Source organism: Papio anubis, chromosome 7, assembly GCF_008728515.1.
Source record: "Papio anubis isolate 15944 chromosome 7, Panubis1.0, whole genome shotgun sequence".
Taxonomy (NCBI): domain Eukaryota; kingdom Metazoa; phylum Chordata; class Mammalia; order Primates; family Cercopithecidae; genus Papio; species Papio anubis.
In genome coordinates this window covers 115806564-115834502 of record NC_044982.1, presented here as the reverse complement: position 1 = coordinate 115834502, position 27939 = coordinate 115806564, and the positions used below count along the sequence as shown (strand labels likewise).

The following is a 27939-nucleotide window of genomic DNA, read 5'->3' as shown; positions in this document are numbered from 1 at the left end:
TACACATGCCTCGGCTTTGGCACCATCACCCTACCTCTGTCCTAGGAGTAAACTCACATGGGCTGGGCCTGTTGGAGTATTGCCTCAGCTGCATCAGCTTAGTTTTGTCACTCAATAGAGCCCATCTGTTTTGCAAGCAAACAGATGAATTTGAGTCTAGTACATTTACAACCAGAAGGTGTGAGTTATCTGTAGCTGTAACAGTGTAGTCACAGGGCATGTTTAATCTTGGGACAAAAGCTCTGACTTGGGTAATTTTTTTGCTAGGAAACTCCAAAGCGTGCTGGTAGATAAGAACTATAAGAATGGGCGATATTGTCATTATTATCTAAGCCCAAGAATTAATTTAATCACCCTTTGGAAACTTTAACTTTCTTTGTATTTTATCTCTCCTGGGTAGACATTGAAAGGATTACAGAAGCTTGGCATCACCCACTTTCCTGGGACCCCAGGGACCAGGTTCTTGAGAGAACCAAGATCTGGGGCCAGAAAGTGTCATGTTTTCCAGCCAGATGCAGTGGCTGATGCCTATAATCCCAGCACTTTGGGAGGCTGAGGCAGGTGGATCGCCTGAGGTCAGAAGTTCAAGACCAGCCTGGCCAACATGGTGAAACCCCATCTCTACTAAAAATACAAAAATTAGTTGGGCATGGTGGCACGCACCTGTGATCCCAGCTACTCAGGAGGCTGCAGCATGAGAAACTCTTGAACTGGGGAGGCAGAGGCTGCAGTGAACTGAGATCGTGCCACTGCACTCCAGCCTGGGCAACAGAGTAAGACTCTGTCTCAGAAAAAAAGCATAATGTTTTCCCTTGTTTATGGGTATAAGTTTCTAAAAATTGAGAGAGCCATTGACAGTGAAAAACTGTGCTCTAGTAATCAGCAAGCTTCTCACTCCTCACCTCACAAATGGGATTGACTTCCTTCAAAATAGGAGAAGGTGAATGTTTGTCTCCAGGGGCATATCTTTCAGTCTTCCAGCTTCTTCACAAGAACCCCACATCTCTTAGCTGCAGTCCATATCATGACTGCAGTAGATGGTGCTGAGAAATATCACTAAGGGAGCACTGACCACAGATGTTCTCAAAGTCAGTTTCAGCTGAGCATGATGGCTCACTCCTGTAATCCCAGCACTTTGAGAGGCTGAGGCAGGCGGATTCCTTGAGCTCAAGAGTTTGAGACCAGCCTGGGCAACATGGTGAAACTGTGTCTCTACAAAAAATACAAAAATGTTAATGGATAAGCAGAGACTGAAAAAAAAAAAGTATAAAAATTAACCAGGTGTGGTGGTGCTCGCCTGTGGTCCCAGCTACTTGAGAGGCTGAGGTGGAAGGATCATTTGAACCCAGGAAGTAGAGGTTGAAGTGAGCCGTGATTGTGCCACTGCACTATAGCCTGGGCAACAGAGGGAGACTCTGTCTCTCCAAAAAAAAAAAAAAAAAGTCAGTTTCATATTTTACTCTACATTCAGATAAATAACATTTGCCATTCATAAGGCTTTTCATTTTGAATATTTAGTTGTATTTATTATATACTAGGCACCATTCCTGTTGCTGTTAAAAAAAGAATATGGTCCTTGCCCATGAGGAGATTATTCATTTTCTCAATGAAACATTTGATGTGTAAGCAAAATAGAATTTTTATGGTAAAAATGGCTTTATATTTATCAAGAAAATTCTTACATTTTAAAATCATATCTGGATTTATTCATTTAATAGATTTCATTGAACTTTTGTTGGCATGTTCTGGCACTGAGTATACAATGGTGAACAAAAATGGAGATGCTTGCACTCTTAAAGCATTAACTTGAAGCCTGATAAGTATTAGGGAGCAATATGGATCACCAAGATCCTTTACCAACAACACATTATATGATTAAATTTTAGGCAGAAGTAATTGTCGTTACAGCACTAAACAGATCTTGCCGTATCTTTATGATATGTATTGTATACCTTAGTTGTAGCCTATAAACTCTATAGGGTACTTAGAGGGAGAGGAAACTCAGCCTCTTTGCATGGTACCTCATTTTTGCTTGCTCTCTCTTACATCCTAATTGTCCCCAAAAGACAGGGAATGATTGGTTGGATTCTTTCAGGAGCTTCACTGAGCAGTGTTTGCTAGTAGTCCAGATGATTATCTGTCAACAAACAGTCTAGTACTTTCTGGTTCATTGAGTTCAAGGAGATAAATTGACTTGGGTCCAGGCATTTTGCTCCTCCCTTTTGTCTTGCTCCTTGCTTTGTGGGGCACACAGATTGTCAGGAAGGCCTGTTGAGATAGAACCTACCAACTCTTCTCCCCACCACGGGACAGGATTAGTTAACCAAACCAGGGCTTTTCTCGTGTCCTGGCCAAGTTACATTCTCAGTACTGTTGCCCTGATTTGTAGAACAGACTTTTCTGTGTGCATCTTTGTTGCCTTTGATACATTGGTAGATCACGTACTTTATTAGCTGGTAATATATTAAAAGTTGCATAACAAAGGGTTGGGTCAATTTCCACTTTTACTTACTATATAATCTATGAGCAATTGGTTGTTAAGGAATAGATTTTGAGACCATATTTGGTGCTTAAAATTTTTCTGCCATGGTTGTGAAGTGGCTTGGAGAACAGAGGTAACTCAATGGGATTTACATCTTTGCATTCTTTCCTTCTTAGGTTTTGGTGCCTTCTAAGACCAGATACCTTTGTTCCTTTGTTGTAACTCTTTCATTGTTCTTGGCCTCTTTTTGGCCTTAGCTTTCTTTGTAACACAATAAAGGGATTGCATTGAATGATCTCTCAGGTACCTTCAAGCTTTTAAACAAAAGTCTGTAATCTCCCGGGAGCTTCAGTCATTTCTGTTTTCCTCTTAGATTGTGTGGGCTTCAGCCTTTGCTTTATTTGGAGATGGAAACTACTCTATGTTGTATTTGCGTTTTGCTTACACTGTATTAACTTTAACTGAAACTTTGTCAAGCTATATACTGAGTTGGTGACTGAGATACTTGCCTTAATGAGGGATTATTAATCTTTTGTTTTTCCAAAGCTCTGGTTTCAGTTGTCTTTTTTGTCATTTGGTCTCAGGTCTTGATCGGGGGACTGAGTATAATTTCCGAGTGGCTGCCCTAACAATCAATGGTACAGGCCCGGCAACTGACTGGCTGTCTGCTGAAACTTTTGAAAGTGACCTAGATGGTAAGAATAACAATTGGCAAGACTGACACACAATAAATACTAACTGTAGTCAAATGAGTCAAACTGGAAAGCCACAGACGTGGGTTGGATATGGCTCAAGTCTGAACATTAGTGTATCACACTGCTGTCATTCCTGTATTGCACCAGGCTGCTGGAATGGATTTTTTGCAGTGCCTTGTAGCGAACTGTCCTTTCAAGCAGAACTAGAGCAAATAAAAATGTGTATGTGCTATAAGTTGCATTTTTTTTCACCAAGGCCATTAAGTAGATGGATGATGTAAAATTTAAGGCTGAGCCACATAAATCATGCCTTTATTTCAACGGCAGTTTCCCTTTTCTTTTAGTACTGGACACCTTGCCTTTTTTCTCACCTGTTCATTCAGTGAGTACTTCCAAAGGCATGTGTATAGGTAGCACCTTTATCAGTGATAGGTGCTGGACTTGGGAGGCAAAAGACCTGAGTTCTTGTTCTGAGTCTCATTTTACTAATTTTTTTTTTTTTTTTTTTTTTTTTTTTTTTTTGAAAAGGGGTCTAACAAACTCACCCAGTCTAGAGTGCAGTCATGGTTCACTGCAGCCTCGACCTCCCATGCTCAAGCACGATCCTCCCACCTCAGCCTCCTGAGTAGCTGAGACCGCAGGTGTGTGCCAACGCACTTAGCTATTTTTTTTAGAGATAGGGTCTTACTATGTTGCCCAAGCTGGTCTTGAACTCCTGGGCTCAGGTGAGTCTTTCTCCTTGGCCTTGCAGAGTGCTGGGATTACGGACATGAGCCACCATGCCTGGCCTCAGTTTACTAATTTTTTAATTAAGGTCGTAATTTATGCCCTGAAAACAGTGTATGTGAAAGAGCATGTAAATTTCCTCCTTTGTAAGCCTCTTAGTCTCTCACCAATTGAATCAACTGTGGCTCTAAAATTTCATGTTTTCTGATTTATCATACTACTTAGGGGAGTTAGTAATTAGTACTATTGCTATAATGTGATGCTTAAACACCTGTTAACAACAGGCTTCCAATTACTCAGTTTATGCCTTTCTCATTCCACCTGGTAGAGTTTGGGAATGGGATGTGGGACCACGAGAGATGGTAACTATTGAAAGAAAATTTATTTTTCTCCTTTGGGGCAGAAGAGGTTCTTGTATCTGTTTTCCCTTCCAAATTAATATTGCAGTGTCTTGTATTTAAAGCTGTTTAGGTTTTTTTTTTTTCCTTAGAATGCAGTAAAATCTTGGGCTATATTTTACTATACATACAGTTTCTCTTTGAACTCTTGGGCATAATGTAAAAAACTTAGCCCCAAATAGTGTGGCAGGAGGCTAAACACCATTCCCCAAGGATGGTGAGATATTTTAAAGGACAGTATATCTCATCTTGCTTTTCCACTTTTCTTTCCCAGAAACTCGTGTTCCTGAAGTGCCTAGCTCTCTTCACGTACGCCCGCTCGTCACTAGCATCGTAGTGAGCTGGACTCCTCCGGAGAATCAGAACATTGTGGTCAGAGGTTATGCCATTGGTTATGGCATTGGCAGCCCTCATGCCCAGACCATCAAAGTGGACTATAAACAGCGCTATTACACCATTGAAAATCTGGGTATGTTTGCTAAGTAGAGAAAGTTAATTGTGTAGGTGATTCCTTTCTTTTTAACCTTTTATGTAATATTTTTATTTTTACAAGAAAATTGCAAAAGATAGTACAAATAATTTCTGTATGTTATTCACCTGAATTCCCCAAATGTTAACATTTAGCCACATTTACATCTATATTTTGCAGAATGCTCCTCAATTGAGACTTGGCTTAATATTTCCTCATTACATTCAGGTTATGCATTTTTGGAAGGAATAGGGTAGAAGTGTTAGGTTCCTGTCAGTGCATCATATCAGGAGGCACATTACAGCCTATATTGATAATGATGTTCACTTTAATCAGTTGGCTAAAATGGCATCTGCCACATTTTCCTGCTATAAAATTGTTATTTTTTCCTTTGTAATTAAAAGTGTCTTGTGGAGGAGATACTTTGAATCTTTATAAGTATCTTGTTTCCCATTACACTTTCACTCACTAGTTTCAGCATCTGTAGTAACAGTTATTAGAAAGTTGTTTCCCCGACGGTGATTTCCTAATTCCATATTTCCTCTACAAATGTTAACATCCTATGATAAGGAAGAACTTTCTTTCACCCCCATGAAGAGAATGGCCAATGGGAGTCTCTTTATAACTGGTTCCTGTGTCCATTTGACATCTTCCATCTTTCTTTGAGCACCTTCTTCCTTTTTGACAACATGGTAAGATGTTCCTGGCTCATCTAGTATTTCCCTAGCCTCAGCCCTGGAACCAGCCATTTCTCTAAGGAACCCCAATTTATTTTATGAAAAATGATTTTGGAAACCAATATCTGGGCACTATGTCTGTTGATTGTAACTGGGGTAAAAAATCTTAAGGAATCTACAAAAAGGCCACTAAAACTCTTAAGTGAATTTAGCAAGGCCACAAGATACAAAGTGAATATACAAAAACAGTTGTATCTCCATATACTAATAATAACCAGTTGGAAATTGGAATTAAAATAACAATACCACTTAGAATAGCATCAGAAAATATGAAGTACTTAGGAGCAGACTTACAAAATGTATGTAATATCTGTGCACTGAAAATAGAAAATTGTTGCTGAGAGAAATTAAAGAATACTTAAATGAAGATACCATGTTCATTGGTTGGAAGCCATGATATTACTAAGGTGACAGTTCCCCCCAGTGCAGTCCAAGAAAAGTCCCAATAGGCTTTTTTGTAGAAATTGATAAGCTGATTCTAATAATTTTTATGAAAAATCAAAGGAACTAGAATAGCCAATTTTTTTTAAGAGTAAAATTAGAAGACCCATACTACCTGATTTCATGTCTTCTTATAATTGAGACATAGTGGTGGTATTGTAAAGGTAGATGTTATAGATCAATGGAACAGAATAGAGTCCAGAAATAGATCCATATGTATATAGTCAGTTGGTTTTTGGAAAAGCTGCTTAGATAATTTAGTGGGGAGAAGATAGCCTTTTTAACAAAAGGTGTGGGAATACCTGGATATCCATATCAGAAAGAAAAAGAACTTTAACTGTTGTCTTACGCTATATGCAAAAACAGACCTAAATGCAAGACGCAAATGACTTTGGGACAACAATTCTAGAAGAAAAGCATAGGAAAAAATCTTTATGACTTTGGGATAAGCAAGGACCTCTCAGGTTGTAAAACAGCACAAATCATAAAATTTAAAAATTGATAAATTGAATTTCATCAAAATTTTAAAACTTCTACTTTTATAAAGATACCAGTAAAATGAAAAGGCAAGCCACAGACTTGGAGAAAATACCCACCATTTAAATATCTTAACAAAGAATTTGAGTCTAAAATATATAAAACTCTTACAACTCAGTAATAAGAAGGCAGCCCAATAAAAAGTGGGCAGGAGATTTGAACAGACACTATACCAAAGAAAATACATGAGTGGACAATAACCATATGAAAAGATGCTCAGCAACATTAATCATCAGAAAATGCAAATTAAACCCACAATGAAATATTATTGCACACTCGCTAGAATTGCTAAACGTTAATAAACTGGCAATAACAAATATCAACAAGGATACAGAACTGGAATGTTCATACTAGCTGGTGGGAATGTTTGATAGTACAGCCACTTTGGAAAACAGTTTAGCGGTTTCTTGTAAAGTTAAACATATAACCTAGTAAAATCCCACACGTAGATAATTAATTAAAAGAAATAAAAATACATGTCTGCGTAAAAACTTACATACAATGTTCATAGTAACTTTGTGAACAAGGGGAAATAACAAATTTTCATCAACAGGTAAGTGGTAAATCGTGATATATCCATGGAGTACTACTCATCAATTAATAGGCTATCAAGACACAACAGGAATTAATCTCACAAACATGCTAAGCAAAGAAGTCAAACACAAGCCCCTACATACTATGCTGTTACATTTTGTGAATTACAAAATAGGCAGAATTTGTCTATAGTGACAAAGCAGATCAGTGGTTGCCTGGAACCAGGGGTGGTAGCAATCAACTACAAGGGAACCAGGGAGCTTCTTGGAGAATTGGAAATGTTCTATATCTTGATTTTGGTGGTTATTATGCAAGATATATATATTTGTCAAAACTGTAAATGTACACTGATACATTTTATTGTATGCTAATTATACCTCATAGTTGATTTTTTTTTTCTTTTTTTTTTTTTTGAGACAACATCTCACTCTGTCGTCTAGGCTGGAGAGCAGTGGCATGATCTCAGCTCACTGCAACCTCTACCTCCTGGGTTCAAATGATTCTCCTGTCTCAACCTCCGGAGTAGCTGGGATTATAGGCATGCGCCACCACGTCCAGCTGATTTTTGTGTTTTTGGTAGAGATGAGGTTTCACTATGTTGCCCCAGGCTGGTCTCGAACTCCTGACCTCAGATGATCCATCCACCTTGGCCTTCCAAAGTGCTAGGATTACCAGCATGAGCCACCACGCCATTGATTTTAAAAGCAAAAGAATTCGAGAAATATTTATGTTTTATAATAAATAAATTATTTTGTCAGGTATAATTACTTTTCCAAATTGGATTATCATTATAGATCTTTTTTGAAACACTCGTTTTTAAAGTTAAAATCTGCCCTGACCAAATTTTCATTCAAATTGTTTCCTTGTAAACATCTTTCCTAAGAACAACTTCAAGTGCCTAACAGATGAGTTATATTCATCCTTTCTGTTAGAAAACAAGCTGGGATTTAAATCTTTATTCCAAAAAAAAGCAGCCTTTATCTTTTCCTTACAAGGAAGAAACAGTACAGTTAACCTAGGAAATGTATCCCCACATGAACATCTTTTAAGACAATTGTTAGAGAGCAAAAGGAAAGCTTTGCTGGTAGAATAGAAATGCCAGGCACAGTGGCTCACATCTGTAATCCCAGCACTTTGGGAGGCTAAGGCAGGAGGATCGCTTGAGCCCAGAAGTTCAAGACCAACTTGGGCAACATATTGAGACCTCATCTCTACAAAAAATTTAAAAAATTAGCCAGGCATGGTAGCATGTGCCTGTAGTCCCAGCTACTTGGGAGGCTGAGGTGGGAGGATCGCTTGATCCCTGGACGTCAGGGCTGCAGTGAGTCGATTATACTACTGTACTCCAGCTGGGTGACAAAGTAAGACCTTGTCTGAAAAGAAAAAAAAAAAAAATGTCCCTGTAGTGACTAGCCTCATACTGTTTCCTTTATGCAGCTACTGACGTGAAACTCCTTTGCAGTATTGACAGGACATGGTCCTTGATTTTCAGGTGCTTTCAGTCTAACAGAACAAAAAGAAAACACAAGAAACAATGAAGTGAGTTGAAGTGAATTTTGTTCAGAGAAGGGAGAGCTAGCAAGACACAGTAGAGCAGTCAGGGAAGAAACACCTGAGCTCGAAAGATAGAATCAAAATAGCATTTGAAACAGAGAGATGAGAGGAGTGCTGCATGTGCAGAAGAGAGTAAACAGATAGAATTTATTAGAAAATGGAGTACATATTACAGAGTAGCAAAAAAATTAATGTGGCATAAAGTAAAATAAGCTTGAGCTATAATTATTGACCTAGATAGATCTAAGATGCATATGATGTTGAGTTAAAGAAGCAAGTGAGAGGTGGAGAAATACAGTTAGCAATTCATCTATTCATCAGCCTGGAACTCTCCCCTGAGCTTCAAATCCATATAAACATCATATATCTCATATTCCATCTGGCCGAAAGTTAAAGTTAATGCATTCTTCCTCAAACCTGTTGATTGATCAGCAAATATTTAATGAACACTTAACAATATCCCAGACACTGTGCTAGAAATAGAGCAGAGAATGAGACAGATGTGCTTACAATTATTAGAAATAATACAATTCAAAAATAATTGAAATTGTTCACAGTGCTGAGGAAAGAAATGGGCTTTGTAACTAGAGAGGTTAGTCCAGTGTGGACTGAGCCCTTTCAGATGAATAGGCTTACCTAGGTAAACAGGAAGAGTGGGATGTGTCCCCAGCATAGGGAGCAGCTGCAAGCAAGAAGGCCCCGTGTTGGAGAGAACACAGTGCTCAGTGAACTGAGAAGTGGCTGGTAGTGATGGAGCACAGAGAACTAGGCAAAGAGTGGTGGGAGAAGACAAGTAGTAGATTCAACAAAACTTGATTGTTTGTCTGGAGGGGATGAGGGAAAAGGAGGTCTTAATAACTCCCAGGTTTCTGGCTTGAGCAGCAGGATTGGTGGTAGTGTCGTTTACTAAACTAGGAGACACCGGAGCTGGTCTGAAGCTGGAGGCAGGGTGGGGAGGGACAGATTTGAGACACCCAAGAGGAAATGCCAAACAGACAATTGAACATAAAGGTCTGGTACTCATAAGAAAGATCCAGACTAGAGATCTGTATTTGTAATTGATGACACATACATGCTAATCAAAACTAAGGAAATGAACGAAAGTGCATAGGGTGAGAGCAAAGAGTGGGAATAGAAGAGGACCTAGAATCAAGCCTTGCACATGTGTATCGTGATTGTTCTTGCCCCTTTTCCCAATCTCAGTGAATGACATTACTATCTATTATGTTGCCCAAAACCCTTTTTCCATGCCAGTCAAGAAGTAAGTCTTACTGATTCCATTTGTTGTGAGTCCTGACACAGGAAGACCTGCCTCTATTTGTTGCCCTCTAGTGGCAATCTAGGGAGTAGGTGGGCCGCCAAAAAAGCAGCGGTTTGAAGCTTTTGAAGTAACACATGCCACATGAGACGTGGCTCATGAGGCATGATGGCTAGATGAGGTTTGGCCATTTCTGGATTTGGAGGCCACTTGGAGAGTCAAGGACATTGAGCACTTACTGACTTCACAGTTTATCTCCTACTTCTCTACCTTGTCTGTTGTCATCGCTGTGCTTCCGGGAATGAAAGGAGTTTATTTAATTCCAAGCTCCATCTGCAGGCTTCAGCACATTAAATCTTATCTCTTCAGTCTCAGCCAAGCCCTACATCATACCCTGAACATCACTAAACCATAGGAGAGGCCAAGAGAGAATTCAAGCACAGCCCACCTCCTCTACTGAGACTAAATCCAGGAAGTTGGTCCCGGCCAGTTTTTCTGTACTGCGTGTGCTTCCATCTCCACATGTCCCCACACCCTGAAATAATCCCCCGTAAAAAATTGTAAAGTTATCTTTCTTGAATTCTTCTGTGGCCTTGAATTTTTAAAATTCTGTAGTGAGCATTTTTTATGTGTGTTCCTTTTCTTCAGATCCCAGCTCTCACTATGTGATTACCCTGAAAGCATTTAATAATGTGGGTGAAGGCATCCCGCTATACGAGAGTGCTGTGACCAGGCCTCACACAGGTAAGGAATCCTATCTTTCCTAGTCTCCAGCACTTTTCCCAACAGCTTAGGCAGAATATTGGCATGAGGCCTATCCCGTAGGTGTTAGTGAAGAAAAAGCGTATGGCACATTCGGGTGCTGACTTCAAATGGAAAGTGGGCTTTCAGCATGGAAAGTTCTGTTAATTCCTGTTTTGCATTTTTTGGAAGATTCTAATTCTGCCACGTAAGCCATTCTGTGTAGATATATACACATGTTCTTAATTTGTTAGGATGTGGAAAGCAGAGTTTTTAGATAATTAAAAGTGATTTTCCATCTTTTGGGCATGTGAGTTGAAACTAAAGTGAGTCAAAAAAAATGCGTGTTACTGACTGCGGCAATAAATGCATGTGATTCGTGAACCCAACATCATTTGCATTACTAGCCACCTGAGTTGGTTAGGAAAGTATTTTTCTGTGTGCCTTTCATAAGCTTGAGTATAAGGTCAGAGGTACTAGCCATTTCATCAGTTATACATTTATTACAAGCAAGACCAAATATTCATTGTTTTTCTTTGAATTATCTACTTAAAATATCTCTAAAGGCCAGGCACAGTGGCTCACGCCTGTAATCCCAGCACTTTGGGAGGCCAAGGCGGGTAGATCACGAGGTCAGGAGATCGAGACCATCCTGGCTAACACGCTGAAACCCCATCTCTACTAAAAATACAAAAAATTAGTGTGTGGTGGGCGCCTGTAGTCCCAGCGACTAAGGAAGCTGAGGAAGGAGAATGGCGTGAACCCGGGAGGCAGAGCTTGTAGTGAGCCGAGATCATGCCACTGCACTCCAGCCTAGGCGACAGAGCGAGACTCTGTCTCAAAAAACAAAACAAACAAAAAAATACATCTCTAAAATAAAGTAATATACATGTCATGTAAATTTTTCTATAGATATATGTGACATCTAATTTAGATCTGAAAGAGAAAGTTTATTAAAGTAAACATGTTAGAGTTATAAATTTTTTAAAAGGCACTGGAAACCAAAGAATTCATTTTTGGAAATGTTCTTCTTCATTTATTTCCCCAAATTTTGATTCTGTCTTGTTCAGTGATGCCTGCTGGATACGTAGCATAATTGTACAGATTTGGTAACATTCTTAAGGAAGGCTTACCTTTCCTGAAGGAAGAGTACACCCTTGAGTTCCTTTTGCTTTATTTGGGTGTAAGCTATGTCACTGTACTGCCATTGGACCCAGAACATCAGGGGGTCTAATAATCTCTGTCCTTTTTTTTAAGCTTCTGTTTAAGACTACTATGTGTTTGGTAGTTCTGTTCTGTCTTCTATATGCTTACAGTTTATAATTTCTTTTAGAAATAGCTTTAGTATTACAAAAAGGAGAAAAAAATTCAGTGAAAAATAATATTTAAATAAGTGGTCTGCTACTTTCTAAAATCAGGCTTTAATAATAAAAAACAAGTTTGAAATTACTTTCTTTTATGTGGCATCTAGATATGTTTTCTAAGGGTTGCTACATATAAGAAAAAAAATTTCTCCAGGAATTCTAATGACTTCTATACTCGAAGGTGCATTTTCTGTAACTAATTAGTATGTGTCCTGCCAAACTTTGAACAAAGCTCTTGGTTATATAATGTATGCTGCTCCTCTGTTATTTTTAGTCCTCATTGTGCAGGAAATACACAAATGGAGACTATTACTTTAGCTTAGCAGTTATTCATAAACAGGGTCTATGCCATTCCACATTTTGAGTAATAAGGGCTAGTCACCATGGCTATGTGAGAAACCCATTATAAACTGTGAACTTAAATCAGTATATGTATACTTAGAAAACCTAAGCATGAATTGGGAAAGCCCATATCGATTCTGCTGTATTGCCCTGGGTGCATGGTGCGTGGTGCTTTTGTGCTCATTCTGGCCTCAGAGAAGGTGTCTGTTGTATATGGCACAGGACAGCTCCATGAGGATAGACTTTCCATCAAATAAGTACTGTATAGTACTCTGATTTCTAAAGTTTGTGAAGTTTGTTACTTGGAACTGTGATAACCATGGCATTTCCCTTAACTGATGGGGATTCATCCCTGGGTTGTTCTCTGACTCTATGGAAGAAACTATATTAGATAGTCCAGCATGGTGTCAGCTATGTCCCTGTACTGTCTTTAGACCCAGGACATCAGGAGGTCTGAACTTGACCCTTTGTGGATATCAGATACCCTCAATACCCATGGCTGATATTCAAGACTCACGTTTTGAGAGTTGGACCCTTACATGAATAGTGATATGCACAGATAACTCTTGTCCCAAAAATTCAGCCACATTCACTGAAATCTCAAACCATGAGCTTTGTATTGCTTGTTTAGAAATTGTACCCCTGATTTTAAAAGCAGTTTTTGTCTTCGTGAGCCTTTTTGCTTTTGGGGGGGTTTGTTTGTTTGTTTGTTTGTTTGTTTTTTGAGACAGAGTCTTGCTCTGTCACCCAGAATGGAGTACAGTGACATAATCTCAGCTCACTGCAACCTCCCCACCTCCCAGATTCAAGCGATTCTTGTGCCTCAGCCTCCCGAGTAGCTGGGACTCCAGGCACCCACCACCATGTCCGGCTAATTTTTGTATTTTTAATAGAGACAGGGTTTTACCATGTTGGCTAGGCTGGTCTTGAACTCCGGACCTCAGGTGATCTGCCCGCCTCAGCCTCCCAAAGTGCTGGGATTACAGGCATGAGCTGCCACATCCAGCCTCATGAGCCTTTTTGAACAGGAGGTAGAATTTTCAAGTTATTTTAAGAAAATTCAAGCATGAATACATTAATATAATCACTGGATTATAACATTTTAATATGCCTATAGAATGCAGTAGAGAATATAGTTTATTACTGCTTCTCTTAACATTTTTCTGTAATTTTTTTCCTGAAAGAACACAAGTGGAAATAGTCTTTTAAATGAATGGTGGTTATCTATTAACTCCGAATTTTCTTTCTTTTTTCTCCATTTCTCACCTTTTCATTCCATTATATTACCCTGCATTTCCCTTTTATTTTATTTTTGTTTACATTAAAATGCCACTTCCCTTTTTAAATTATTTTCTGCTCAGACACTTCTGAAGTTGATTTATTTGTTATTAATGCTCCATACACTCCAGTGCCAGATCCCACTCCCATGATGCCACCAGTGGGAGTTCAGGCTTCCATTCTGAGTCATGACACCATAAGGATTACGTGGGCAGACAACTCACTGCCCAAGCACCAGAAGATTACAGACTCCCGATACTACACCGTCCGATGGAAAACCAACATCCCAGCAAACACCAAGTACAAGGTACTGACACATTTGCCTTGGCCAAAAAAAGCTAATCATTGATGTTTTCTAATTTTAAAGTTCTCAATTCATGTTTTTTTCAGAATGCAAATGCAACCACTTTGAGTTATTTGGTGACTGGTTTAAAACCGAATACACTCTATGAATTCTCTGTGATGGTGACCAAAGGTCGAAGATCAAGCACATGGAGTATGACAGCGCATGGGACCACCTTTGAATTAGGTATGTGTTGTCAGAAGCCATGTCACATGGCTGCTTTTACTTCCCAAGGAAAGAATTGAGTGCATGAATTGACATATTTACAAAACACGGTGAGCAACTACATTTGGAATTCAGTGTTTGCTATTTCAGCTCATGAGTTTTTTTTTTTTAATTACTGAGCAAGAACATTAGCAAATAACAGGATTCTACAGGGAAAACAGATAAATTACAAAGCACTGGGTAGATGTAAGGGATTATTGCCATTAATCCTGCTTTACTGGTAAACTGAGATAGATAAGATGAAGTGACCTGCCCTTGACCAAACAGTTCCAATGCCATGCTTGCTTGGAGCCTGAACACTTTGCTAGGTGACCCCAAAGCTGCCTCTGCAGTTTGCTTGCAAGCAAATTAGTGTCTTATAAAATCTTCCACTGAAATAATCCTTAAGGTCTTTGTAAGTGGAGATGAGAGAGAAAAGATGACTAAGCAAATTAAAGAGAGAACAGGCTATCTGGGTTTGAGAGTCTGTTTGGTTTTTGCTGACTTCTAGACATGCCTTTCTGCTACCCCCTGGGCTTTCCTAGTCTAGGGATATGCATAACCATTTCAAATCTCTGTCTAGTTTGGCCTCCTATTTCTTTCTCTCCTATATAAATAACGAAAAAATAGAGTTATAAATCCACAAACCGGGCTTGGCCTCAGTGTCTTTTTGTCTTCTGCACAGTTCTTTGGACTTCGTACAGAGAAAAGGGTTGGATTTGAAGAGTTAGAAATACAGTGCATCAAAGTTTAAACAGACCTTGAGTTTGCTTTCTTTGCCAACCATTTTAAGAAAATGTTTTTACTTCACTCCCAACCCATTAGCTAACAAATGAGATTGTGTTTTCCCTTAGGATATTTGCATTTCACCAGGCTTCCTTACATTTTATCCTAGGAGAATTCTAGTATTTTAGGAAGAGTTGAGTAAATTTAAGGATGTACTTACTTTGCTCATTTTCCTACTAGTATGTTAAAAGTTTTCAGCTATCACATGGAAACACAAGAAACATATTGTCCTGTTGTATAAACAAGTGGCTTCATTTTAGAACTGTAACCTCAATAGTTGGCAGTATGTTTGCAGAATAAACTCATAATGAAAAATATCTGTAAATCATCTATTCTTTGAAGAAATAGGGCTTTTAAAAGTTATATTTGGGGCCGGGAGTGGTGGCTTGCACCTGTAATCCCAGTGCTGTGGGAGGCCGTGGCGGGCAGATCAGCTGAGGCCAAGAGTTCGAGACCAGCCTGGCTAACATGGCGAAACCCCATCTCTACTAAAAATACAAAAATTAGCCGGATGTGGTGGTGTGCACCTGTAATCCCAACTACTTGGTAGGCTGAGGCACAAGAATCACTCGAACTCAGGAGGTGAAGGTTGCAGTGAGCCAAGATTGTGCCTCTGCACTCCAGCCTGAATGACAGAGCAAGACTCCATCTCAAAAAAAAAAAAAGTTATATTTGGTTTGGAGAGCCAACTATAAATGAGAGAGAAAACTGTTATACAATTTAAAATATTCTGACAAAATAATCCAGTGTGACAGGGAAAAAGTCATCTTGAACAAATTACATAACTTCTCTAATTTTTTGGTGTCCTGATCCATAAAGCAGAGATAGTGATAACTGCCTTTCAGATTTTCTACAAATATTAAGTGAGATACTATGTGTACGTTACCTGGTATACAGTAGGTACTTGGTACAAATGCCACTTGACTTCCTACCTAATTATCCTGTTTATCCCTGACTCCCAGCCAAGATGCCAATTCTGTATCTTCATAGTATGGTGTTTCCTCTTTGGTACTCTGCATATTCTTCTTTTTATTGCAACTTTTGATAGACTGATTTCTTTGAAGCCGGAAGCTTTATCTTTATTGCCTTGTGCCCTTTATTATGCCTTACAAGTGGAAAAGGTTGAAGAAATAGTGAACTAATTTGAAATGGACAGAAATTATTAAAAATATTGTTATTTTGTAGTTCCAACTTCTCCACCCAAGGATGTGACTGTTGTGAGTAAAGAGGGGAAACCTAAGACCATAATTGTGAATTGGCAGCCTCCCTCCGAAGCCAATGGCAAAATTACAGGTAAGATGCAATCCAGTGTGCATTTCTTTGTGCCCTCTTCCTGCCTGACAGGAGTATTCCAGGAGAGTACAGTGTTGCTGGAAGAAGCAGGAGTCTGAAAGCTGGCTTGGTCATTTTATGGGAAGGTGTGAGTCACGATGGTCCTTGAAATTGGAGCGAGGCCGTGCTGGTTACCCATAGCGGCATAAAATGGGTCGCATGTTGGTGGTTCTGACTGCAGTTGGGGATGGGAGGCACAAGACAGCCTTTGGCTATAGTGGGACTTCGTAGACATTTATTTTCCTCAGGAAAGCTGTTCTTCTCTGTCTCTGCCTAGATGGACAGCTTCAGAATTATATACCCCCTCCCTGGTTCTATAGAGTAATACCCAATAAACAGAGATTCTGCTCTTATACCCTGAAGCCACAAAAAAAAAAAAAAAAAAATTAGATATTGAATTCCTTTTCCCCACCCCCCAAGACCTGCTACTTCAAGTACCTGTGCTCTTATAATTAGAGTTAAAAGTGTGAACTGGCCTAGGCCTTTGTAGGGACCTGGAATTTTTTCCTTGTACTTGCAGAGGAAAGCCTTCCACATTAGAGGGGACACTCTGCTTTCCTCAGCCTTATCAGGGAGGGAAGCCTGATGGGGTTCAGCTGCTCCTACTTCCTTTGGTGCCTCTGCCCCATGTAGGTGTGTGCTGAGGAACTGGGGTGTGCCCTAAAGTTCCTTTGTATGAATAGGTGGCCTAAGGAAATGGAAAGTGTTTCTTAGCACTGCCCTGCTTCTTGCTTTCAGTAGGAATCTCTTTCTGTACACCCTGGTCTTTATGTCATTTTTTAGGTTTTGACTTTGCCTCTTTTGTGAAAGAATGAATCATGACTTGACTTGGATCACATTTTACTTTGTCTTTTAAAACCAGCAACAGCGCAGTGCCCTTTTGCTGTGGGTAAGATAGACTCATGGTTGTGACGCTTCCCTTCTCAATGTGGGGATTAAGTGCCACCTGGTGGAAGTATCAGGTGACAGTTCATTGTGACTCTGCCAAGGAGTTCCTAGGAGATCACATTGGTGAGAGCTAAAACAGCCTGTCAGGCAATTCCTGGTTTTCAAAACTGCATTATTTTAATTGTAGACCCTTGAGGGTTTACTATTCAAATATTATGCTATAATATGCATTTGATATAATAGGTGCTTATTGATTTACTGAATGCAAAAGGAAAAGCAGGAATGATATTTCTTTTCCCATTAACTCCTTTGGACAGGTTACATCATATATTACAGTACAGATGTGAATGCAGAGATACATGACTGGGTTATAGAGCCTGTTGTGGGAAACAGACTGACTCACCAGATACAAGAGTTAACTCTTGACACACCATACTACTTCAAAATCCAGGCACGGAACTCAAAGGGCATGGGACCCATGTCTGAAGCTGTCCAATTCAGAACACCTAAAGGTAATGCTCCCCAGGCTGAGGGTTTTGTTGTGTGTCTCTTTAGTGGGGCTATGCTGACACTATCACTTGAGCATATAGAGTCTGTGGATAACATATGAAGTCTTAATGATGAGCTTGTGAGCCATGGTATGAAGATTTATCCCAGAATGATTCCTCACCTACTCATTGACCACCAAATCAGTGTTCCCCAGGTTACCAGCCCAAACATATCATATAAAAGAGGACATTGGCTCCAGGCTATTTGGGGCAGATGAATTGCAGTGATCTAAAAGTTTTTACCAATCAGATCAGATGTGATTCTTTTGGTTCCCATATAGAGAAATAATAGTGTGTTCTTGTGATGGATGGTTCAACTCATGCAGGCTGTTAACCTGAAAGACTTATTTGTGGACCTTATAGAGAAAAAGAGACTAAAAAGGGCCTTTTAAATAAAACCCTAGAGAAGAAAATGAAGATAAAAGCATTGAACCAAGTGAGCTTAGGCTAATAAAATTTAACTGGGGACTGAATCTAAGGAATTATGGAAGCCCTGTGTGAATTTAATTTCTGTTAGTACTAAAGTCAAGATTCAGTTTGTTTGGAAGTTTGTGGGGGTTTTAATTTTTTTCCTTTAAAAAGTTCTGCCTGTCCCATCTTCAAAGCTTGTGATCCTTGCTCTTGTTTTTTCTTCCCCTGTGCTTGGCCTGTTAGCGGACTCCTCTGATAAAATGCCTAATGATCAAGGTAAATGAGTAGATGGCCTCTCTTTTCTTTCCTTTCTTTTATGACCTATTATTAGCTTTTTTTGTTTTTTGTTTTTTGCTTTTCCTGAAAAATCAGCACCATGTATTAAAAGCCACACATTTATTGGCCAAAGTAGAGTTGAGTCCATGTTCTGAAAAGCTGGGGAATTTGTGTAGAAGCTAACTAGGCAGGCAGAAGAAAACTGAGTCAATAAACTGGGTCCTGCAGCTGTAGGAGATTGGTCTTAAGTGTGGATGAGATCATCTTTTGTGCTAAGTTCTGTAACAACGATAGGCATTTGAGTCATAATTAGACCGATCATACCAATTGTTCATATTTGTAGCATCTAGAATTTTATTAGTGTCTTTAAGTGGAAAGTTGTATCACATTCAGTGAATACCCTATTTTCCTCTTCCCACAAAGAACCCACAGATTTACCTCACTAAATGTTATGATTCTCTGTGATTAAATTACTGCTTTGTTTATTCTGTTACCATAAACTTAATTCAGAGCTCTTTTTTCATTTCTCCCCTTAAATATGTCTTATCATATTAAAAGAAGATCGAAACTATTTGAAATGAAAACTTAGGCCAGGTACGGTGGCTCACGCCTGTAATCCCAGCACTTTGGGAGGCCAAGGTGGGAGGATCATTTGAACCCAGGAGTTCAAGACTAGCCTGGGCAACAAAGTGAGACACCCTCTCTACAAAAAATAGGAAAAAAAAAGTTAGCCGAGCATGGTGGCGTGCACTTATAGTCCCAGCTACTCCGGAGGCTGAGGTGGGAGGATTGTCTGAGCCTGGGAGGTAGAGGCTGCAGTGAGTCATGATCACACCACTGCACCAGGCAACAGAGTGAGACCCTGTCTCAAAAAAAGTAAATAAAATAATAGTAATAATTGAAATGCGGACTTAGGAAACAGGGGCCTCCATGTCACCATTCTTGAAACCATCTGTCAGTTGTCTTTCCACTGTAATTGCCATGGTGGAGGGATAACTATACTTTGTGATTTTTATCTTTAGGAAGTCAGCTAATGCTAGTATGTTTTCCATACTGAGAATGAACATTAAAAGTAAATTTAACAATTGCTCTATTGGTTTAAGAGTAGTTATTAGAAATGCAGGGTATTTGGATCTTGGCTAATGGCAAGGAAGAGTCAGAACTTGCAGTATTGAGTTTTCCAAAACACTTTGGAAACGTGTTTGCATTCAGTGAGTCCTTTGCTGTATGTTGGAGAAACTGCAAACATACTTTCTGTTGTGTGAAAGTGCAGGAATATAAAAATACCCATAATATATATATGCACAGAATATAAATGGGCTCATTGTTTTCTCACTTGACTCCATAGCCAGAGTGCCATTCTTAGCTGCATGACACCTCTGGTATTTAAAATTCTTTACTCATTGATGTTTTTGGTGCTTGGTTCATCCTTGGAATTTATTGTTCACAGTTTACATTCAAGAGAAACAATGTTAGGAAATATAGGAATATAAACCATCCAGTTTGTTAGCAATGGTGTTCTTTGACAATTATATACATAATACAATGCTCTGGATAGTTTGGCTTAAATGTAGCCTGTCTGTCAGCTAAGTACACTTAAACCTGAAGAGCCTTGCAGGTGCTAAGCCATCTCCACCAGCTAGACTTTGTCATAGTGAAAAGCATATGAGGAACAACTGGACTCTTAATATATGGTGTGTGTCATTTGGGAGAAATGATGGCATTAGAAGTAAGGAGATAAAGTAATATGTGTGGACAATGGAAAAAGGGCCAGGGACTGGGAGTAAATTCTAGAATATGCCCATAGCATAGAACAGTGTTATGCTTCCAGAAACTGAAAACCTACCAAAAGAACTCCTGTTACCTTCTCACTCCTGTTACCTTCTCACTCCTGTTACCTTCTTACTCCTGTTACCTTCTTTACTCCTGTTACCTTCTTTACTCCTGTTACCTTCTTACTCCTGTTACCTTCTTTACTCCTGTTACCTTCTTGCTCCTGTTACCTTCTTTTGGTAGGTTTTCAGCTTCTGGAAGCGTAGCATTGTTTTAGTCACTCGATTTATTCTCTTAGATGAACTGCATACACAAACTTCAGATTTTAATTTTTTTCATTTCATCAAATACATTTTATTTATATATATATATATCTCCTGATAATTTATAGAAGTACTTGACATTAGCTCTAATGTTTTACAGAAACACCTAGTTTATACATTTCTAGTAAGGCTTTATTTGTAGAAATAACTCTCATTTATAAGTGTTTTTTGAAGCTTCATGCTCTCTGCCTCTGTAAAGGGAAGATTATACTCTTTCCTGAAGATTTTTTATGCTTGTAATAGGAGTAGTTAACATTTATGGAACATTTACTATGTGTCAGGCAGTATTAAAAATATTTTGTGGGATTAAATTTCCATTTAATCCTCACAACAGCTTTGTGAAGTGGATACCATTATTATCCCTCTGTTACAATGAGAAAACTGAGGCCCAAAAAGAATAAACAACTTGCCCAAAGTCAAACAGTAGTATATGATGGAGGCAATATGCAAGTGCAGTCAGTCTATTAAACAATGTGCTGTATTAGCCTCTTAGTTAACTTCATAAAACAGCTTTTACTTTGCAATTCTTTCAGACCTCTTTTCAGAAGAAGTATGATACTGCTTTCTGGGTATAAACCTTAGAGCTTTATTGGAAAAAGGTCCTTGTATTTGCTTTTCCCAAGCAACTTTTCCTATAAATGTGAAGAGCAAAATTCAAGACCAAGTATAAACATTTTTTTAAAAACTGATATTTGCACTTTCTGAGGCCTGCTTCTAGGGTGGTCCTATGCCTGAGGTCAGCAGCCTCACTTAGTATGTTCCCTGATGATGGATTAGGAGACAGTGTCTTTTTGAGCAACTAGGAGGAAGACTGTTTTTTTCACTCCTGAATGTAGGTGACTGAGCAGGAACTGAGAACCTGATTTGAACTTCCATTTACCTTCCTGCTCCTGCTTAGGGTAACTTTATATTCAGAAGGACAACTTTGTAATTTGAGAAAAGAATCTAAACAATACTAATACCTGCTAGGTATCCACATAGCCAGGTCCCTTGGAAGAGTATAGTTCTTTAATGTAGACATTGACCTAATTAGTCCCCTTGGTTCCTTTTCTAGGAGAAGCTACTTTTGCTGTAAGTCCTCTGAGCAGTCCTTTGGGAACTGTTTCCCAAGCTAAAGGAATAGCACCTGCTGTCCCAGCTTCTAAACAGCAGTGACAGTCAGCTCACAGCTGTGAGACAAGGGTGTCAGTCTTTCAGATGCCTCATTGCATAGAAAGCTCTACCTTAGTTTGCTTTCCACACATAGACTATAGATTCCCATGATTTATGTGCTACTTTATTTTCTCATGGACAGAATAGACTAAAAATTGTGTTTTTTGTTTAAAACACTCACTAGCTATGAAGTGGACTGTCACGCCAAATGTGTGGGGTCATTATTGACATGATTTCTTCTCCTTTAGCCTCAGGGTCTGGAGGGAAAGGAAGCCGGCTGCCAGACCTAGGATCCGACTACAAACCTCCAATGAGTGGTAAAGCCCTTCCCATGATGTTTTTTCCTTACTATGGACATGAAGCAGTTTTGCTTAAATTTTTGAAATGTCTTTTATAGCTTATGTATGGTGGGTTGTAGCATATTAACCTATTTTCTTTTACTACTAGATCTAAGTGTTTGCCAAATTACTCCAAGCCCATGCGTTGTAGGACCCATAAATAAAATTGTTTCCCCAGTTATCCAACTTAAGATTAATTCCTAAACAATTTGTTCATCCTGTTGCCTACTGCCTCTAGAAAAGAGTTAGAATTTTGCTTTCAAAAATAAACCCTCTAGTAGGATTACCCACTATCCAAAACAAACCAAACAAATGCTTTTAGAATCATTGAGTTTTTGCAATACAACTACTTACTGCAATGTTTTTAGTTTAGTAATTCTAGAAAATTCTTCCATTCTCCTAGCCATCCTGAGAGCTGGTGTCTTCTAATTTGATGATGACACCCCCATCTTTACTTCAACATGTATAAGCTGCTTTCACACATGAAGTCACAATTGATTCTTACAACACAGTGAAGCAAGGAGAACAGATACCATTATTCCCATTTAATACATTCAGAAACTCAGTGGAGAAGTAATGTGCCTGAGGCCACCCGCTAATTATGGCAGTCCTAGGATCGAAACCCAGGGCTTCTCATTTCAGGTTGTGCTTTTCCCACTGTCGCATTCAACCTAAAAAAGCAATGGGTCCTATACCAGATGTGGAAACCTACTAGGAATGACTCTTAGTGTCTCTTCACATATGGAAGAAAGAGACATATGAGAAAAACACCTGTCCTCTAGTAACTTGTATTCTAATTGTAGGAATACAATGATGTCTTAGTCTCCAGCTATCTACTTACATCAAAAGTGGAACTGCCCAGACTTTAATGAAATCAGCCTTAAAAGAACCAGACAAATGTATATCCTTCCAGAAATAATTATGTTCCAGGTTCCAGGACTCTGTTTATGAGTTTCTTCTTCTCCGTGCATATATGACATTTATATTGTGTCCACCGTGTAATTTTTAAGGCTGTGGGGAAAGTAATTACTCCTTTGTCTTTCTTTCATTTATGTATTCACTCATGCATGGCATGTTTTTTTTTTTGTTTTTTTGGTTTTTGTTTTTTTTGAGATGGAGTCTTGCTCTGTTGCCTAGGCTGGAGTGCAGTGTCATGATCTCGGTTCACTGCAACCTCTGCCTCCTGGGTTCAAGTGATTCTCCTGCCTCAGCCTCCCGAGTAGCTGGGATTACAGGCACCCGCCACCATGCCCCGCTGATTTTTGTGTTTTTAGTAGAGATGGGTTTTCACCATGTTGGCCAGGCTAGTCTTGATCTCCTGATCTCAGGTGATCCACCCACCTCGGCCTCCCAAAGTGCTGAGATTATAGGCAGGAGCCACCACGCCCAGGGCCCGCATGCACATTTTTAAAGATGCAGGCTGTATGTGACAAGCTGTGGGAGCAAGAGGAGTGAGTAACAAACTACCTGATAAAGGGAAAGCTTCCAAGAAGAGGTGCCGTCTAACCCAGATCTTCAAGGATGCTAGAAGATTGCTAAATGTCAAGAAAGGGAATGAACATTCCAGGAAGCAATATCAGCATGTGCAGAGGCATGGCAGTATGCTAATAAAACAGCCTGCTCTCCCCAGGAGTCACACTGCATAGAGACAGGGTGGAGATTGACTTGAAAGTGCAGGTTAGAATCAGCCTGTCAAAAACTCAAGTACCAGTGTTAAGAAATAAGAGCTTTATCCTACAAATAACATGTGAAATATCTGACGTGACTGGTACCCTATAACATCCATGTTTTATTGTCAACTATTACTACTCTGATAACAGTGAAGAATAAGTTGGGGGCTAAGAGTATAAAGTCAGGGAAGAGGGGTTAGGAAGCTGTTACAGGCCAGGCATGGTGGCATGCACCTGTAATCCCAGATGCTCAGGAGGCTGAGGCAGGAGAATCACTTGAACCCAGGAGGCGGAGGTTGCAGTGAGCTGAGGTTGTGGTTGTGCCACTGCACTCCAGCCTGGGCGACAGAGTGAGATTCCGTCCCCCCCCAAAAAAAAAGAAAGAAAAAAAAAACAGTAGTCCAGATGAAGCATAAAGAAATGGCATATATATTGTCCCTGGTAGGACTGTTCTTTGGCAGCTCACTCTTGCTGTATCTTAGAAGAAAGCTTTTGTCCAGCTCACACGTTAGAGGTCAGATGTGAGTAAATGAGAATTTGTCAGTTAAATGCAGGAAAGAAACACCTCCGCCTCTGCCTGCCTCTCATACTTCAGCTCCCCAGCCTCTAATTTGCAATGCCTGCCCTACCAAATACCCAACCGTGTAGTTCAGCACTGCTGTTAATGACAGTGTTATGGAAAGCCGTACTCTAATATGAACAGTATGGTCCATTTTAGTGGCCCCAGTACGATGGTCTTTCCCAAATATAAAAATGTTGTTTTATTGAAGGTCAGTATGTACAGTTTAAATTGTCTGTTTACCTTTTTCTCATAAATGAAAGATAAAAGTGATTGAGCCAAATGTAGAATAAGCTCTTAATCCCTTCTAAGTCAGCCCCAGATTTAGCACTGTACTTAGATATAGTCTATAAAATCAAAGAAGCAAAGTTGGAGGGTCAGTTAATCCGGCGTTGTGGAAGGGATTCCCACAATGAGTGTAAGTTTGGATTAGAACATAAATTTATAAGCCAGATTGTTAGGAGAACCACTTCAGGAGATGTATTTATTTTGTTTGTTTGTTTTTGTTTTCCACCTAGACAGTCTCACTCTGTCGCCCAGGCTGGAGTGCAGTGGTGTGATCTTGGCTTACTGTAAGCTCCGCCTCCCGGGTTCACACCATTCTCCTGCCTCAGCCTCCCGAGTAGCTGGGACTACAGCGCCCGCCGCCGTACCTGGCTAATGTTTTGTATCTTTTAGTAGAGACGGGGTTTCACCATGTTAGCCAAGATAGTCTCTCTCCTGACCTCATGATCCACCCACCTCAGCCTCCCAAAGTGCTGGGATTACAGGCATGAGCCACTGCGCCCAGCCAAGAGATTTTTTTTTTTGAACACACATTCCAGGCCATACTTTGATGGTAGGAATTTCTTCCACAACATCCCACGCTGGCAGGATGCCTCTTAAGTACTTCCAATAACTAAACACTCATTACTTGGCAAGGCAGCTCATCCCATTATTGTACACCTCTGATTGTTAGAAAGTTAAGAGAGAGAGAGTAGCTAGAAGGAAAGACATCAGATATCTCTGGTGGTTAGACATGTGTAGTGGGATTTGCCACATTTTATAATATGAACATATATAACTTAATAATGAGTAGGGAAGCAAAGAAACGTGCTTCAAGAAATGGAAGACAGCAAGACTTAGAGCTAGATTACAAAGCCTAGACCTCATCCTTTCAGCAATAACAATAATAGGAAAAGGAAAAGAAAATCTCAATTTCCTTCTTCAGGAAATCTGGGTGACAGAGTGAGATTCTATCTCAAAAAAAAAAGGGGGTCCTAAATGGTCCAGCCTCTGCAACTTTTCCAGCCTCATCCGCTTTTTCCTCCTCACTTCCTTCTGACTTGCATCTCTTTGCTTAAACACTGGCTGCATTTCTCTTCTTTGATAAGAGTTTGTTCCTGCCTCACAGTCCTTCCCCTTGTATGATAGGATCTTTCTTATTCAGATCTCGACTAAATGCCATCTTCTCAGAGAAGCTTTTTCTAACCACTCAATCTAAATTAGCTACCCAGACACTCTGTATCATATCCCCTCATTTTCTTTTTTTCACACCATTCGTTATTAACTAATAATTTCATATTTATCGTTTGTCCCATTCCCCCACCAAACATTCACATCTTTGTTCTTCACCATTGCACCCTTAGTACCTAGAGCAATGACTAACACATAGTAACCATTCAGTATTTGTCAAATTAAGGCATACTTCAGACCTACTGTTTCTTGAAGTTGAACAAGAGAATTAACTCTGCATAGGCTGTGTATCTATAAAAACAGACTTTACTTTTCATGTAATTTTTATAATCTCAGATATCTGTCTGCTGGGGAAAACTTTTGCTTTGTATGAATGAACATTTTTAAATGGTTTTGAAAACCAGAAAACTAAATGATTTATAAGTGGTACTTTACAAGACGAGTTTATGTATCACATGAGACACCAGAGAGGCAAGACTTTTTATCTGTCTAAGTATATCTTAACCTTTGAAAGCTCTTGAATGTTCAGTACAATTTGAGAAGCTTTAATTAAGCACTGTCTTTGAGCAGGCTCTGTCCTGAGCACTGTTCACAGAACAGACTCTTAGCTGTCTAGGAGCTCATCATCTAGAGGAGAGAGCCATGTTCACGCAGCACTTTTATATGAGGCAGAGCAATGATCAAGAAGTTCAAGTGAGATATTAATGGTTCTGTAGCTTGATAGTGTGCAAGTTTTAAATTCTCTAACACTAACACATATACCGTTTCTCTCTCTGCAGGCAGTAACAGCCCTCATGGGAGCCCCACCTCTCCTCTGGACAGTAATATGCTGCTGGTCATAATTGTTTCTGTTGGCGTCATCACCATCGTGGTGGTTGTGATTATCGCTGTCTTTTGCACCCGTCGTACCACCTCTCACCAGAAAAAGTAAGAAGGCCCAAATGCACCCCTTAGATTTTTGGCATCTGATCTTTTGCTTCCATGTGACTTCTGTATATGGAGTGGTACACAAAGTTAAGGCACAAAAATACATGAAAAGGAATTTCAGATATTTTAAAAGAAAATGGGAAGTGGTTCCTCTTACATGTATCAGTCAGTGTCCTGGCAGAAAAGACATGGCACATTTAAAAGTATTTCAAAAGAGGTGATTTACAAAGTCATAGGTGGGGTTAGGGAAAACTAGGCAGGGATATTCAGAGGCTAGCAGCTATGATAAGACACCATCATCCTTGGGCCTGAAAGGGCAAGAGGAGAGAGCTGTTTTCAGAGATCTGAAGCAGTAGGAGAGGGCTTCCTGACAAGAGCAAGGTGGGTGCTAGAGGCATGCAGCCATTGCCAGCCTCCTCCCAGCAGACAGTGGCAGGAGAAGAAACACCTACCCTCCAGCCTCTTGCCAGTGCCTAGTATTAGCTATACCCAGCTAGAAGCCAGGAAACCCAGCAGGATTGCCAAGTAGATGTAGTTAATTTAGCTCAACCTCTCGGGTCACAGAGCCAACTAGAGAATAGATGTGGTGAGGAAAGTGGAAAGTGTCTGGCATTGCTGGTCACCCCTTTGGAATACCGTCTGTACATGCCCACGGTGAACCCAATGTCCAGGAGTCTGTGGGCATTCTCACAGGCTGTATCACAGCACAAATGCCAGCCTAGGTGGAAGAAGACCGTAGGCCTGTCATTCTAAATCTAAGTTTAAGAATATTTTTAAAGAAGTGCTACCAAGTGTGGAGGTTGGGGGTGGGAGTGGGGTTGCTTTAATGAACAGGAAAGGATCATTGATAATTAATTTATCCGTTTCTCAGAGAGACTAGATGTCTGCTAGCCGTGAACTCCTCTGGGATTTTGAGGGTTGTGGCTAATGGTCTAAGTGCAGATAGCAAGGGGCTCAGTCATGTAACGCTTGCTGATACCATACACTCCTACACTTGCAAGAAGCCTTGATCCTAAATTACATTCAACTCAAATATCTGGTTAGCAAGACAGATAGAAAAAAAAAGGAGATTCCTGAGTTATTCCTAATAGCAATACCATAATATAGATAATAAAATGACTTTAGTTGCAATATCTTGAAAGATCATAAGATGGGGGTGTTGCTCCACTAGAGAAAGAGAAATTCATGTTTATGTGATTATCCATGCAGACTTGATCTGCCCAAGGCAAGGATGCATGTATTTAATAATTATAAATTTGTTCATTTTCGGCCGGGCGCGGTGGCTCAAGCCTGTAATCCCAGCACTTTGGGAGGCCGAGACGGGCGGATCACGAGGTCAGGAGATCGAGACCATCCTGGCTGACACGGTGAAACCCCGTCTCGACTAAAAAATACAAA

General features: G+C 39.8%; 1 protein-coding gene across 8 annotated transcripts in view; it reads left to right on the top strand.

Annotated features, from left to right (window-relative positions):
- Window positions 1–27939, top strand: part of NEO1 (neogenin 1) — a 266759-nt gene that overhangs the window by 217148 nt on the left and 21672 nt on the right. For 4 of the 8 annotated variants that reach the window (XM_021940696.2, XM_021940690.2, XM_021940697.2 and 1 more), the window contains exons 14-23: window positions 3067–3177; window positions 4576–4770; window positions 10480–10575; window positions 13640–13863; window positions 13947–14085; window positions 16075–16182; window positions 17427–17621; window positions 18312–18344; window positions 21841–21909; window positions 26394–26541. In XM_021940696.2, the coding sequence (XP_021796388.1) occupies window positions 3067–3177; window positions 4576–4770; window positions 10480–10575; window positions 13640–13863; window positions 13947–14085; window positions 16075–16182; window positions 17427–17621; window positions 18312–18344; window positions 21841–21909; window positions 26394–26541 (1318 nt within the window). The remainder of the gene's footprint in view (window positions 1–3066; window positions 3178–4575; window positions 4771–10479; window positions 10576–13639; window positions 13864–13946; window positions 14086–16074; window positions 16183–17426; window positions 17622–18311; window positions 18345–21840; window positions 21910–26393; window positions 26542–27939) is intronic. The other 4 variants (XM_021940691.2, XM_021940695.2, XM_021940692.2 and 1 more) reach the window with 3 other exon arrangements.